The sequence below is a fragment of the Alligator mississippiensis genome, chromosome 2, assembly GCF_030867095.1.
Source record: "Alligator mississippiensis isolate rAllMis1 chromosome 2, rAllMis1, whole genome shotgun sequence".
Taxonomy (NCBI): domain Eukaryota; kingdom Metazoa; phylum Chordata; order Crocodylia; family Alligatoridae; genus Alligator; species Alligator mississippiensis.
The window spans coordinates 51,701,251-51,716,699 of record NC_081825.1 but is presented as its reverse complement, the minus strand read 5'-3'; the positions used below and the strand labels follow the sequence as shown (position 1 = coordinate 51,716,699).

General features: G+C 45.0%; 1 protein-coding gene across 17 annotated transcripts in view; it reads left to right on the top strand.

Moving 5' to 3' along the window:
- Positions 1-15,449, top strand: part of APBB2 (amyloid beta precursor protein binding family B member 2) — a 393,847-nt gene that overhangs the window by 326,339 nt on the left and 52,059 nt on the right. For all 17 annotated transcript variants that reach the window (XM_059721648.1, XM_059721653.1, XM_059721650.1 and 14 more), the window contains one exon: positions 414-541. In XM_059721648.1, coding sequence (XP_059577631.1) covers positions 414-541 — 128 coding nt within the window. The remainder of the gene's footprint in view (positions 1-413; positions 542-15,449) is intronic.

The following is a 15,449-nucleotide window of genomic DNA, read 5'->3' as shown; positions in this document are numbered from 1 at the left end:
GCTTGTTTGTTTGTCAATAAAGTTTTAATATTAAGACATTTCTTGAATGTTGTTATGTTTGGAATTTTGTCAGAGAGACTAATTAGGGATTTATTCATTAAATAATTGACCATCACATGGATTTAAGGTTCTGTGGTTTATTGAATCAATAATTGCATTTTAGAAATTCTCTTTTTCCCCCTCAGTTTGAGTTATTAAAAAAGTAAGTGCTGCTATTCTAGGCCATCTCAAACAATAACTGAACTTGTTTTCAAATGCTTTCAAAATAAATTGATGCCCTGAATCAATCAAAATATTATATGATATTTAACTATGTGAGTAAGAAAACAGTGAAGCACATTGAGTCCATTCTGTTCAAGTAAAGAAAATATTGTGTAATTTTGGTTTTTTGCTTTTTTTGTTTTCAATTATAGGGAAAAGACATGTATCTCATACTGGAAAATGACATGTTAAATTTGGTTGACCCAATGGATCGTACTGTTCTTCATTCCCAGCCCATTGTGAGCATCAGAGTCTGGGGTGTGGGCCGTGATAATGGCCGGTGAGTTTACAATCTAATTCTTTGCTGTTTTGTCCAGTTAACTTCTACAAATGTAGGATACCTATGTAGTGTCAAAGAGAATCTTTCCCCATAGTCATTTTAATGGATGTTTTTGTTCCTGTAAGTATGGGAGGATTTATATTTGTGATTTCTGATAGGTAGGTGGTTGTTCTCAAATATTTATTTGCTTTACATTTCTAATAGCAAATTTTGCAAAATATATACTGAGGCAAGATTTTCAAAGAGCTGTGAAATGGCCTGTATACCTCTTTTAGATCCACAAAAGATAAAACTATTTTTGCTTACAGAACAAATAGTTAATCACTGAATTACTTGTGCAAATATTTGATTGTTCAAAATCAAGGGATAATTTTAAGTTATAGCAACATATTGATTGCTGCAGATACATACGGTATATTTATCCTGCATAATCAAGGTATATATTACTACCAGTTTATAGTTCATAGATTTCATAGACATTAGGGCTGGAAGGGACCTTGTGAGATCATTGGGTCCAGTTAAGGAAGTATTTAATTTTTCTCTGATTGTACATAGTCCTGTTTCTGCTTCCCAATACATTTGATTTGATCAAAATAGATTAATATTTTTTCCCTCTCGTTGTTTCTTGAGACCTCGATTTGGGAACACATTGCTATTCAGGAATGTGTAAATCCATTGATGTTAAATTAAGCCAAGGCTTTCCTGAATTGGGATAGACTTAAGCATGTATTAAAGTGCCTTCCTGAACCTAGGGGCTTAGCTGCCTTTTTCTTCCAGCCCCTGGCCAGTATGCTTTCAATAATTCCTATGGGCCCTTATACACTTGACAGATGTCTGCTCTGATGTGTGCTAACTAGCACGTGTTGGAGCAGACTCGATTAATCAAGTCTGCTGAAGCGCACTAATTATCATGCTTCAGCAGCCTTCTCATCACTTGTATTCAGCGTACCTGCATTTCAAAATGGCAGTGGGGGCACTTTAAATAAAGCTCATTGAATAAGCTTTAGTTAAAGTGTCCCTGCTGTAATTGTGAAGCACGGAATGCTGAATACGCATGATGCTATGGACACTTTAATTAGAGAAGCTCTCAGAGCTGCTCTAATTAAAGCACCCCCCCACCCTAGAGCACATGTATAGATGGCCTATGTTTTTCAGCCTTGGCATTGAAACAATTATACTTCCTTTTCATGGAGTTGTTGCAGGAATACAGTTGTTAAAATGGCTTGTATTTAGTAGGAGTGTGCGAAATTTCGATGGGTGTTTCATTTCAAAGCTGTTTCGTCGTGTTTCAAACTCGAAACAGTAATATCAAAACTAAACAAAAGGCTTCAAAACAAAATGAGTTTCAAATTTTCAAAATTTGAGAAAGTTTTAAAACGTTTCAACTTTTGAAGCCGGGTTTGCTATAGCTAAACAGAAACTAAGGAGAGGGAGGGGGAGGAGGGGGGAAGGACTGTTCTGATATTGACATCTAGCTCCCTGTTCAATTCCCCAGCTCTCTGATCATATCCCCAGCTCTTCCCAGGGGATGCAGACCTCTGATCTGCATGTGGGGTTTCAGGAGGCTGCCAATGAAACTGCAGTGGCAGCCTGCTGAAACCCAGCATGCAGATCTGGGGGCTCGCGCCCCCCAGGAAGAGCTGGGGAATCGAGCAGGGGGCTGGGGAATTATGCCGGGGGAATGTTCAGGACCCTGAACATTCCTCGAGTTCCCGGTTGGATTCCCCAGCTCCCTGATCTTTCCCCCAGCTCTCTGATTGCTTCCCCCAGCTCTTCCTGGAGGGTGCGGGCCCCCGGATGATGCGGAATGAGAGCAGGCTGCCACTGCTGGCTGGGACTGGCGCTGGGCACAGTCTGTCATGAGTGCCAGGAAGACTGGTACTGGCACCAGCTGGCAGTGGCAGCCTACTGTCATCCCGCTCACAGATCTGGTGGCCCACGCCCCCCAGGAGGGCTGCAGGACTCTGCAAGGCTCCTCCCAGGGGGCGTGAGCCCCCGGATCTGTGCACAGGATGACAGCAGGCTGCTGCTGCTGCCAGCTGGGGAAGCGGCAGCACCAGGCTTCCTGGCACTCAGCACGGGCTGCGCCCAGCGCCAGTCCCAGCCGGCAGCAGCAGCCTGCTGTCATCCTGTGCACAGATCCGGGGGCCCGTGTCCCCTTGGAGGAGTCTGGCACAGCCCCACAGCCCTACCAGGAGGCTGCGGACCTCCAGATCTGCGCGCGATACGAGTTTTGCTTGTCAGCAGTTTGAAGTACAGTTTCCCAGAAACCCTTGCATCTATCTCCTTGAAACTTGGCAGCGTCATGCCCTCAGAAGGGGCTACCATCCCTTTAATTTTTATCCACATCAGGCAAGAAATGACAAAGTTATAGGCATTTTCATGATTCCCCATTATTTCCTATGGGCGAAATGTTGAAACGCATCAAAACAGCTGAACGGTTTAAACAAAACAAAACAGTGCTTTGAAACAAAGCAAAACAATAAAACGAAATACTGTCCCTTCAAAATGGAAGTCAGAACAACATGGTGCTGTTTCACACCATGTATTTAGAACTACCAGTAGTATTTAGAGCTACCAGGAAAGTGTGTTCCTGTCCTGTGTTTGAGATTTTTAAAAAAACCTGTCATTCAAGACTGGTTTGAATTAGAATTACCATGTCTGGGTTTTTCCAGACACGTCCTCTCTTTTTAGCTCCCAATCTCTGTCCAGGTGGGTTTTTTAAATCTGACCAAACATCCAGGGTTTTCCTTTGTTCCACTGGTGGGAGCAGGGGAAGGATGATGGGAGGCAACAGGGAGCACAGACGTACCTACCTGCAGCTGCAGAGGTGAGCGCAGACCCATGTGGCACTCCCCGCTGCCTCCGATCACCTTCCCCCTCCCACCAGTGGAGCAAAGCAAAATCCTGGACATTTGGTCAGGGCAGAGGGAGTGGGGGGGCTGGGGCTGCAACAGGGCAGGGGGATGGGGGGAGTTACCTGTTCCTCCAGTGGGGGAAGGGGGCAGGGGGGGGTCCTTTGAGGGCAGCAAGGAACTGTGTAGCCTTGTCAGTAGCACAGGGGCTAGTGCCTGTGCTTGCAGGGGCTGAGTGACCAGGAGATGCTGCCTGGGAGGAGGGTGGAGGAAGGGGGCTGTGGCCTGGCTGCCTGGCGCTGCACAGGAGCTCCCGCCCATGGTGGGGGTGTGCCACAAGCCTTCCCTCCTCTTCCCTCTAGCCCGCGCTGGGACTGGACACACTCTGCCACTGCCTGCATGAATCGGAGCCAGCCGTTCCAGCCCGGTCAGGACAAGGACAGCTGGGGCCCTTGTGGCAGGGCTGGGGGGCCAAGTGGCTGCAGGTCAGGAGTGAAGGGCCCCGGCAAGGCTGGTGGGGTGGGCTGCGGCTTGGGAGTAAGGGGAGCCAGGGGCAGGGGACTGTGGATTGGCAGTGTGGGGCACTGGCAGTGCTAGGAGACTGCAGGTCAGGAGTGAGGGGCACTAGCAGAGACGAGGGTGGGGGTGGGGGGGTGCTGCGGGTCAGGAGTGAGGAGCACCATCATGACTCAGGGGGCAGAGTAATGCAGTTTGGGAGTGAGGGGCAGCAGTAGGGCAGGTGGGGGGGCTGTGGCGTGGAAGTGAGGGGCAACAGAATGGGCAGAGGCAGGGCACTGGCATGTCACTGCTTCCCACTGTCATATTCCCCCCGCCGCCCCGCACCTCCTTCCACCCCATCTGCATGACAGGTGTCCTCTTTTTTGGACTTAGAAATATGGTAACCCTAGTTGAATCCCAGAACTCTGAAAGGTTGTTTTTTTTTTGTTTTGTTTTTTGTTTTGTTTTGTTTTTTTTTTTTGGAAAAAGAAAGAGAGACTTACCCACACAACCCAGTTATTAGGATTGAATTAGGCAAAACAAAAGGACTTGAGGGTGAGTGCCCTAATCACTTATCTGTTTATTGTTCTGAGGAGTCTCTAATTTATAGCAGAAATTCTGTCCTGGCCTGGAGAAACTTTTTCTCACAACAGTTTTATTAAAACCAGCATATTCCTTCAAAAAGTGGTTTTGCTGACTTGGCATTCTCTGACATGGAATTCCTACATTCTTAAATTACTGACTTGCTATCCCAAAAAGGAATATCAGCAAACAGTTTGTAAAAACACAGGGCTAATGAAAGAAGTACACCTGGTAGTTCAGTAAACTCTTTGGATATTTTTTTTTTTGGCTGGCTTCTGTGTTGTTGTATTCCACCAGTGTCTTGGCTTCCCCGGATTGTCAGAATGGCAATTAACTCTTCTTGGCACTAGAAATGCACTGAATTAGAATGGGTTTTGCATGAATTAATATTTGTAAAAGATGTTAGCTTGAGAGCGCTGATAACTGAAAGTTCTCTGTTGAATCAGGAGGCAGTGCTGAGAGCCAAACTATCTGTCCTGAGAATATGCTTCCACTTGGTCCAAAGCTTCCTGCTTATGGTGGGTGGGAGAGTTGGGTAGGTCGTTTTCATATCCACTCAGTATATGTCCTCTCTTTTGGAAATGGTAAGTGACACCAGGAACAGTCAGGGTTTAGTGATGCAGAGATTCAGACATTGAGACCATTGGCTCATTTCATAGCATGCTGCCAGATAGCTGTTGGATAATCATGACTTCTGGGTCGTCAGTGACCCGGTTTTCATTTGAACCAGTGATCTTGAAGAAAAAGGTTCTGTGACCCAGTATTATTCCCTGGAGCCTTTTGCTCTTTTCTCTACACAAGCGATGTTTCTCTTACTGCATTTTTACTTCCTTTGGTTCTGATTTTTGAGACATTCACAAGGGCAAATCCAATTTGAAATGCTGGGAAGTAAAGAGGTTTTAACTTTTCATGAATAAAACATGAAAGTGCTTTATTTGCTTGAGAAAATGAACCCAATTCCACATTTCCCTTCAAGTCAGATTTTGTAGTAGCTGTCTTGGTTAGGAAATGGAGCATCTTTGTGGACATCTTGATATGGTAGAGCTAAACAATAAAAAGCACATTATATCAAAGGGTTTGAAGGACATGGAAGGGCTTTTACTGCATTCCAAAATGATTTATTTGCAGAACTAGGAGGAGACTGTTTTGTTTTTCTGTTACTGCTTTCAAGCATTTCAGATATTTTGGATAATTAAGTTATGTTAATAATATTTCCCAACAAAATAGTAAATAATTGCCAACACAGCCTGCCACATTTGTCCACCTCTGATACCACTTGTTATAAATATTTAACTGATCACAGGAGCTTTTAGCATTTTTGATGTATAAAATAACATTGCTGTACCTAACCATTTTAATTATACATTTAGATTAATTTCAGATAGCTGTACTTATTTGGCTCAGAGCAATGCTGAGAAAGTTCATGTGCTCATGGGTGACATTTTTTTCAGATAGAAAGCCTCCACAAGCCTCAGTTGCACTGTATAAGTCTTAAATTATATGTGCATGTCTTTGTGCATGTGCGAGAGAGAGAGAGAGGACAGAGAAATGATCCAAATAGGTCTGTGCTGATGGCAGCATTTGGCAGGAAGTGGAGAAGAGATGGAATGTACAGATTCATTAATCTAAAACCGTCCATGTACAGGCCAGCAGCTTGGATATATCAGCATGGCACAGTGCAGCACTGTCGAAGTTAGCTCTGGAACCAGACACAGTATAGCTGCAGGGCTTATTAGCCTAGGAGGAACACAACACTGACTTGTCCATACTGCTTTTGGGACACCAGCTAGTATCTCCACATGGCACTGCACTGTGCTGTGTAGATAACCAGCTCATTCAGAGCCAGCATGGCATTGTGCAGACACTTGCTGTAATTGCTGCCCTCCCTGAGGGCTGAACATGGATTTTATTCCTGTCCAACTTTCTGCACAAAGAGTGGTTACTCTCATCCATCCATATTAAGAACAGTTTGTTTGCCATAGATAATACAGGCCATGAAACAGAAATGTAAGTCAAAATTTGGATAAGGTAGCAGCTGCGCCCCTTCTGGGGGTGGCTACCAAATCTCCTGAGAAGGAACATTATTTGTGACATCAGCAATGCTGGAAACCAGTTAGAAGAGATGATAAATGATTTTTTCCCCTGGTTTTAACATCAGAAGAGAAACTTGTATGAAAATTGTGCTTCACATGTGTACAAGAAATTACTCTTTCTTATTGGTCACTGTAGGTTACAGCAAGAGGTAAACAGATTTACCAAAGTTTTATTATATAAACATATATATCATTTGCTGGTACATACAAAAATATCCCTTCTAGACTTGCTGTGCTGTGGTCTAGTCCACAGGCTAGACTCAGCCTGTGGAGGACCATAATCTGGCCCCTGATGTTGCCCCACTGAAGCACATATTGCACCAGACCAGCCCCATGTGAAGAGCCCAGGACACGCGCTGTGGCACTCACTGGGGCTGGGTCCTAGGCTGCGCTGCTCATGGTGGCTGACCGGTACAGGCAGGTAGTGCATGTGCTGGATCAAGAATGAAGGTGAGGGGGGGATCAACGAGCCTGATCTGGCTTGTGGGGCCAGAGGAGTTTGATATCCCTGCTCTAGTCTTCCTCACAATGGCTACTTCTGTTTTTGGAACCTTGGGGGAGGCCAGGTGAAGAGCGTTCTTTTCCTTGTAGGACTTCTAGATCTAAATGATCAGTGTATACTATACTGCCTTCAAATACTTCATGGAGTAGATGCCATTAATTAACTGGTAAATTATCTCAAAGATGAATGAGTAAAATGGCAATTACAAATAGTCAGATTTATGTGAGTTTGGGGATTTTGGAGGCTCCATGAAGTGAATATTCTTTGTAGATCAGCAAAGATAATGCAGTGTTTGCTGAGTAAGCCCCAATAGCCAGCCAAAGAGAAGCTATTGTGATAAGGGAGACTTTGAAGCATACCTGGATTGCAGGGTTGGAGAAATTGAAATGCAGCCCATAATCTTGCAAAGGCTACAGGGATCAAATTGGAGCACTCCATACTGTGACTCATCCTCCCTGTTGTCTACGCATCTTCATCAAATTGGGAGTCACTCCATTGTTCTTTTATATGTAAATTAGCATGCAACGCTCTGGCAGTCGACATTTTGGTCCCCAAGGCTAAGTACAGACATTTGGAGAGGTTAAATCAGGTTCAAAATGGCTGCCCTATTTAAACATAGCTTGCCCAGTGCTGAGTAGAGGGAGAAAAAATTATTTGGGGGGGACTGAGAGCCTGCCCCCCACCCCACCTGCAAATCAAACCTGCCCCTGTTAACCCATCAGTGGAACATGCCTGCCTCTGCTACCCCACCCGTGGGATGCACCTGTCCCCCCACCCCTTGTGGGATGTGCCTGCCCTCCCCACCCCACCCACAGCTCATGCCTGCTCTCCATCCCCTGGAAGACCCCAACCCCTCCACTGCCCCCCCCCCAATCCTGACTTTCCTGATACGGGCAGCCATTTTGAAATAATTTAACCTCTCTTTAATGCCTCCAAATGTCTGTACTTAGCCCAAATGTACAGTCAGACAGCAGTCCCTGATTATAGCAGTTGGGAGAAACTGCTTTTGTCAGAGAAAGAGAGAAAGTAGATGATGTGAATGTTTTTGTGACCTGTACAGATTCATTTTTAAAGATGTCTATAAAATCATTGCTTCTAGTACACAACTCTACTTTCATTTTATATGTAGATGTTAATAGTATGTAAATATGCAATAGTGACTTGATTTTCATTAGCTGCAGTACCCTGCATAGTAAAAATACTCTATTTGTTTTTAAAAGAAACGGATAATTTTGAAAAATATTGATGCTCATACCTTATGAATACTGAGCTATTTGAAAACCATTGCTATCTTCAGGTCCTTGTTTTTAACAGTATTTTGCTCATAGTAATTTATTTGGTTAGATTTTGCTTTGGAAGATGAAAGGTTTTCTAATGATACCTGACCATATGATTTTTCTAAGCCATGCAGTAATGAAAGATTGATGAAATACAGAGATCTGCTGATGAAAGTTTAATCTGAGGATATGTCTGCTGGCTCACCTCAGGCAGAAAAGTCTTCTGAGAGACTGTAATAATTCTCTCCATACGCTACCCTATTATCTTGACCTCTAGAGTTAATTTCTTTTTAATACAGTTCTGTGATAAGCAAAGGCTTCAGGATTTACTTGACCGTTTTGCTGACTTAAACTGTGTGATTATTTTATATGTTGAAATGTGATGTCCCTTGTCTTCAGTTAATCATGCTATGAAGTACATCTAACTTTAAGAAAGACTCTTGTATCTTTACAAAACAGTTAACCCAAAAACCTCTACAAGGATTCTGTGTGTTTGTAAGTGTGCAGCACACGATTACTGTGCTGAGGCTAACCTACCGTATTTGATCACACGCGCGCGCGCGCTCTGTGACTTCAGAATAATCATGAAAGTAATACATGTATCCTTTTGTCATATTTGTTTTATATATGTAAAGTACATCACATAATTTAAGGGTAAAAACTATTTTTCATAGTCATCCATTAAATCTCTTTCTTGGTTGTGTTTGAGAAACACAGGAGGAAATGCCAAATCAGGACTGTCTAGTTTCTAAGCAGCTGGGGACCACATGCTATATGGCCTGCACCAGTGCAAGCCATAGTTCCATCAGACCATACACTGCATGGGCAGCCCCCACCCCACTGCACTGCATGTGCATGCACCCCCAACCAGTGGACTGTACACATGCAAGAGTACCTCCCCATAACAACTTCCCAGCCACAAACTCCGCCATTGCAGGCTTCCCCATTCCTGTAGCCTGCACCATGCCACATCACCCTGTCAGGGCAGGGGCAGCAAGCAAAAGCCATAGGAGGAACAGGGAGCCCAGAGACCTTAATAGCAACAGCAACCTGTGGAGTGATGGGGGGAGTGGCAGCTGGGCAAGAGCCCGGAGGCCACAAATTAATCCTTCCCAGGCCTCATGTGGTCCACAGGCTGCCAGTTGGACAACCCTGTCCTAAAAAATAAGGAAAGCTTTAAATGTTACTTGCATGTTGTTTGATTTAAAGATGACTAAGGTCATTGTTGGATGTTGGGATTGTTATATTGCGGGGGAAATCAGTGAATCACACTCTTACCCTTAACTTTACAGAATCCATCCAACAACATACTGCAATCACTGGTTAAAGAATAGAGAACCAGGATTTGTATTTTTCCTGGCTTCAAAATGTGTCCTGTTTCAGAGCTTTGATATTACAACCATAAAAAAATAAGTCACCGAAAGCTGTGAAATAGGGTATTTTTTTGCAAGCTGCATGATTATTTTATTAAACACTGCGTAGTCAAGTTCAAGTTTTGTAATTGTTCTGCTATTGATGTATGCTGAGCAGAATGGCAAAAGGAGCAGCACACGGAGAGCAGTGTTAGCAGGAGAAATAACAGGAAATTTCCAGTCTGTACCAAAATTCCCATTCACACACAGCTCTTTTGTCTTTGTCACCTCTCTTCTCTCTGAACATAAATTTCCAACCAGTACAAAGGCAGTGTCCCACCTACTAATGCCCTATTAGCACATCTCTCTGAATTTTCTCCTTTCTTCACACTCCTTCACAAATACAGAGCCCAGTCTGAAGTCTCTGTCTTGATATTTAAAGCCCTCTCTGAGATTGTCCATAGCTACCTGAAAGATCATAACTCCCTTTACACCTATGACTTCACATAATGCTTTTGTTCTCCCTGAAGAATGCACCTGTCAGTCAATTAAAGAAGTCCCATTCACACAGGATGTGGGACGTTTACAAAACCTGGATGTGGAACCAACTGTCAAGAGGACTGATGCACTCAGAGCTAAATATAAAAGATTATTTTCTGTTAAGATATTGTTTTCGTCTCATACTATATAAACAGAAAAAAGATCCTGTAAATTAATCTGACAAACTGGGTATGGAGTAGTTGAGACAAAATGAGGGTGTCTTACTGCTATTTTTTTAAATACAGTTATGAGAATTGCAGTGCTATCTAAGTACACTGGAAGCAGTAGAATTATGTTTTTCCATATGCCTTCATGATATCGTGACATTTGGTTAAAAATCCTACCTTTTCTGCAGCCATCATTCTGTCTTTTTGGGTGCTCTATCCCTTCACCTGGGATATTTTTTTCCTGACTCTCCATACCATAGTGTATACATCAGAGAAGGGAGATGAGGAAATGAAAAGACTGTCAAAGAAAAGAAGAGGGAGGATCCAGAGAGGTCATGAGAGTTCAATACATGGAAAGAAAGAGTGAGGCCTAGATTGCTGGAAACTGAGTGCATCTACATGTTCATTAAGGTGCCATCATCACTGTGCATTAAGCTTAGTACTTACATAACCAAGTACTAAATCAATGCGCAGTAACTAGTGATACTGCACAGTAGTGCTAGTGCATGGGTTATTACAGATGCTAACTGCACAGTAACCTAATACTATTCCACAGTAGCATATTAGCATTGGTTTTGCCCAGCACACTACTGCGCCAGGGTTATTAGGCTACTGTGCAGTTAGTGTCTCATGTAAACACACCCACTTACTTATGGAAAAAGGTACAGACCAACACAGCAAAAAAGATAACCTGAATCAAACCCAAATAATTCAATAAGGTTTAAACAGTAGGAAATAATGGTGACAAAATATAAGTACCCAAAATGTATCCCTAAAGAAACTGTTGGGTTTAAACTGGTGGGTAAAGGACAGGGGTGGGCAAAATACAGCCCACAGGGAACGAGCTGGTGCTCAGCAAAGGGGGAAAGTGCTCCCCCCCCTCCCCCCCCGCCTTCCCCTGCTGCAGCTACTCGCAGACCACGTGGGGCTATCCTGCCTCTCTGCTGCGTTACCTCTGGCCCATGGGGCAGTGGTGGCAATGGAGAGCAGACACAGGCAGCCCTGTGCAGGCTTCAAATGGCTGCAGCGTGGGGTGCCATCCACAGAGACAGGGAGTGGCTGCTTTTCCCCCGCGCTGAGCACCAGCTTGTTCCCCGCCACTGCTGCTAACCTGGGCACCGCATCAGCTCTGGGCTCACCCGTCAGGGCTGAGACGGCAGCAGCGGCATGGCAGAAGCTGCTGCTCAGCACAGAGGAAAGCAGTCCCCGCAGTTCACCATGGCTGTGCAGTGTTTGGTGTGGCTGCCTGCCCAGAGCCTGCACTGTGCTAGGTTTCATAGATTTCATAGACATTAGGGCTGGAAGGGACCTTGGAAGATCATCGAGTCCAGCCCCCCGCCCAAAGGGCAGGAAGTCAGCTGGGGTCATAGGATCCCAGCAAGATAAGTATCCAGTTTCATCTTGAAGGTGTTCAATGAAGGCACTTGAACGACCTCCGGTGGCAGGCTGTTCCAGACCTTGGGGGCTCGGACAGTAAAGAAATTCTTCCTTATGTCCAGCCTGAAACGATCTTGTAGTAGTTTGTGACCATTCGACCTCGTCATCCCTTGGGGCGCTCTGGTGAACAAACGTTCCCCCAGATACTGGTGGTCACCCCTGATAAACTTGTAGGTGGCCATCAGATCACCCCTGAGCCTGCGCTTTTCCAGGCTAAAGAGCCCCAGGGCTCTCAGCCTGTCATCGTAGGGTCTGCTTCCCTGACCTTTGATCATGCACGTGGCTCTTCTCTGGACTCTCTCAAGCTTCTCCACATCCTTTTTGAATTGTGGAGCCCAAAACTGTACTCCAGCTGCGGCCTCACTAAGGCCGAGTACAGGGGGAGAATGACGTCCTGGGATTTGCTTGAGAAGCATCTATGGATGCAAGCCAGCGTTTTGGTCGCTTTACTAGCCGCAGCATCGCATTGCAGGCTCATGTTCATCTTGTGGTCAATGATGACCCCAAAGTCTCTTCCTTCTGGTTGTACTGTGGCTACTTTAGTGCCGTTGCTGTGCTGCCCAGCAGCTGCTTCACACGGCCGCTGCTGCTGCACTGGGCAACACAGAGGCAGCAGTAAAGCAGCCGCACCATAGCCTAGTGTGGCATGGGCTCTGGGCAGGCAGCCGCACCAAATGCTGCCTGGTGGCAGCGAGCAGGGGAGCCTCTTTCCTCTGTGCTGAGCAGCTACTTCTGTGGAACAAGCTGGTGCTCAGTGCAGGGGGAAGTGCCTCTCCTACCCCATGGCCAGTGCCCTTTGCTGCAGCCTCTTGGAGCCCAGCCCAGCTCCACAGACCTCTGCCAGCCCATGCCACACACTCCTAGAGCCCTGCTCTGGGCCCTGCCAGTGCTGGCCCCAGGACACCAGCACAGGCCCTGCACTCCTACTCGCTTCCCCTGCCCCTGCTGCTGCTTTCCCACCCGCCCGGCGGCTCTCAGCTGCATGGCTGGACTGGGCTCAGCAGGAGCCAGCCCGGCCCCGAAGACTGGGGCAATCCCCATGGTCCTCCCCTGCCTCCCCCACTTCTTACCTCAATTTCCCGCACTGGTGCAGCCATGAACAGTCCCACGGCCCCAGGCCAAAAGGGGCTTCCAGGCCGGGACTTCCCCTGGGTCCTACTGCCCCTACCTTCTGTCATCCTTGACAGGAGCCAGGGGCAGATAAATATTAATTTTCTAATGATTTTAGGGGTGCTGCAGGCTGGATAGAATGGCCTGGTGGGCTGGATTCGGCCCATGGGCCATATTTTTTCCACCCTTGGTTTAGGAGCTCTACATTAGGCACTTAAGTTTTGTAAATTTTGAGTTGAATTACTGTAATATAACTTGTTAAATATTTTATTTTTAGATTTGATTGCACTGTTAACTTGGAGAGGGATAGAAGTATCCCTAAAAGGTAGCCAAGTAGGAGAAACTACACTGGAAGGGGAAATTATCACAGTGAGGTGCTAAAAGCTGTAGGGTAGATAGACTGACCATCTAGATAGTATTCCCATTAGGCACTATGTAGTTGAAACCTCAGTGAAGAGTCTCCCATTTTGCTCACCACCTCTCTTACCTGAGAGATTTTGGGTCCATTTAGACGTAGCATACGCTTGAAATGCTGATAGAAATGGTGGGTATGTTATAAGATGCATCTTTTATGTCTTGAAAGACACTACTTAAACTAGATTAGACATAAGTGGTTACCAAGGGTTGAAAATTAAGCAGTTTTAAATATAAACAGGGTTTATGCACCTGCCTCTTCTGAAGAGATAGCAGTTCTAAGAGTGCATAATTACCGCTTGAATTGCAAACCTTGAGACACCATTAATCAATATTATTCATTCCCTAGGCCCCCCCTTAACCTTGAAGTAAGGACAAAACATACGAAGTGTCCTGCTTTGGGGCATAGGACAAGGATTCTATTAAAGAAAATTGACTTTACAGATTTTTCTGAGCCATGTTTTTAATAGGTGTGTTGACTTGGTGCTGATATTCAATAACTCATTCTTAATGTTCACTATATTATTTCTTAGTCTTCTTCCTCATTAAATTGTTCTGGTGCAGTTTTCTCTTGTAGCCAAACCCTGAGTCATTTCTGCCTTGCTTTCCCTACAAAAATTGTTGTAATCAAAGGAAATGTGTTAAAACTTGCTTCTGGATAAGTATGCAATTTTACAGGTAGGGCCACTAGCGAATGACATCTCAGAATGAAATATAGGTTTAAAGAGAATCTTAGCTCGTGGAGCCATAGTTCTGTGGTGAAATGTAGTTGGCTTGCAGACAAACTAAAAGCATCATGGCAGAGGGGGATTTTTTAGCAAAGTAGATTCATCAAAGGGAGAAAGACACTAAGAAGAGCATGGTGCAGGAAAAAGAAATGGGCTTCAAAAGAAGGATGGATTGTAAAAGTTCTAAATGGAGACATACAGAGAGAGGAGTCTAGAACTATCACACAGCGTAAATGAGTGAATAAATGGCAGGCTGATTGTAGGGTTGTTGCTCATATTGAAGTATACATGTTAAGGGGAGAAAGTGTGTAACAGCACAACGATATGGTTAGATCCTCTACCAATAACGCATTTAAATATTTAACTGTTACCTGAAACGTACAATATTTTCTTGAATACAGTATATCCCCAAATAAAACATTCACCATGTTTTTGGAAGGCAGAATATAAAGTTTTCTAGATTAATGGCTGACTGTGAGATGCAGTAAATTCTTCTGAAAACAGAGTATCCAGGAAGTCCCAGAAGACAGGTTGGTGAGGCAACAAACAGCAGGAACTTCCTGGTGTGGCAGACTATCTCTTAGGATGAGATGCTTTCTGGACACTTTGGGCACCTATGCACTTGACAGACCTCTGCTCCGGTGTGCTAATTAGCACGCGTCAGAGCAGACTCAGTTAGTTGAATCTGCTGTGAGTGTGCTGGAGCATGCTAATTAGCGCACTCCAGCAGCTTCCACATCATGTGTACTCAGCGTCCCCACATTTCAAAATGGCAGCAAGGGTGCTTTAACTAAAGCTTATCAAATGAGCTTTAGTTAAAGTGCCCCTGCTGCCATTTTGAAGTGCTGGACACTGAATACATGCGATGCTGAGCCACTCTAATTAAAGCAGCCCCTCCACCCTGGAACATGGATATACATGCCCTCTGTCAAACAAGGTTAGGCCCCAGACCAGGGGTGGGCAAAATGCGGCCCGCAGGCCAGATGCAGCACATCAAGCCATTCTATCCGGCCCGTGGGGCCCCTAAAAATTTTAGAAAATTAATATTAATCTGCCTTGGGCTGCCTGTCATGCAGCCCTCGATGTCTTGCCAAGACTCAGTAAGCGGCCCTCCGCCTAAAATAATTGCCTGCCCCTGCCCCAGACCCTTGCAAGGGCAGTAGCAAGACTTTTGGTTCTTTAAGTAGCTCTTTATAAAAGCAGCAATTTATAGATAAATAAATGTTGTCCCCACATCACAAGCCTCATCATTAAGATCTGGGTCTTAATATTCAAATGCAACGAATGGATTAGTTTTGGTTACATTAGAGACTCTATCTCTATCTGCTATTCAGACAGTTGTGCCTTACTGGG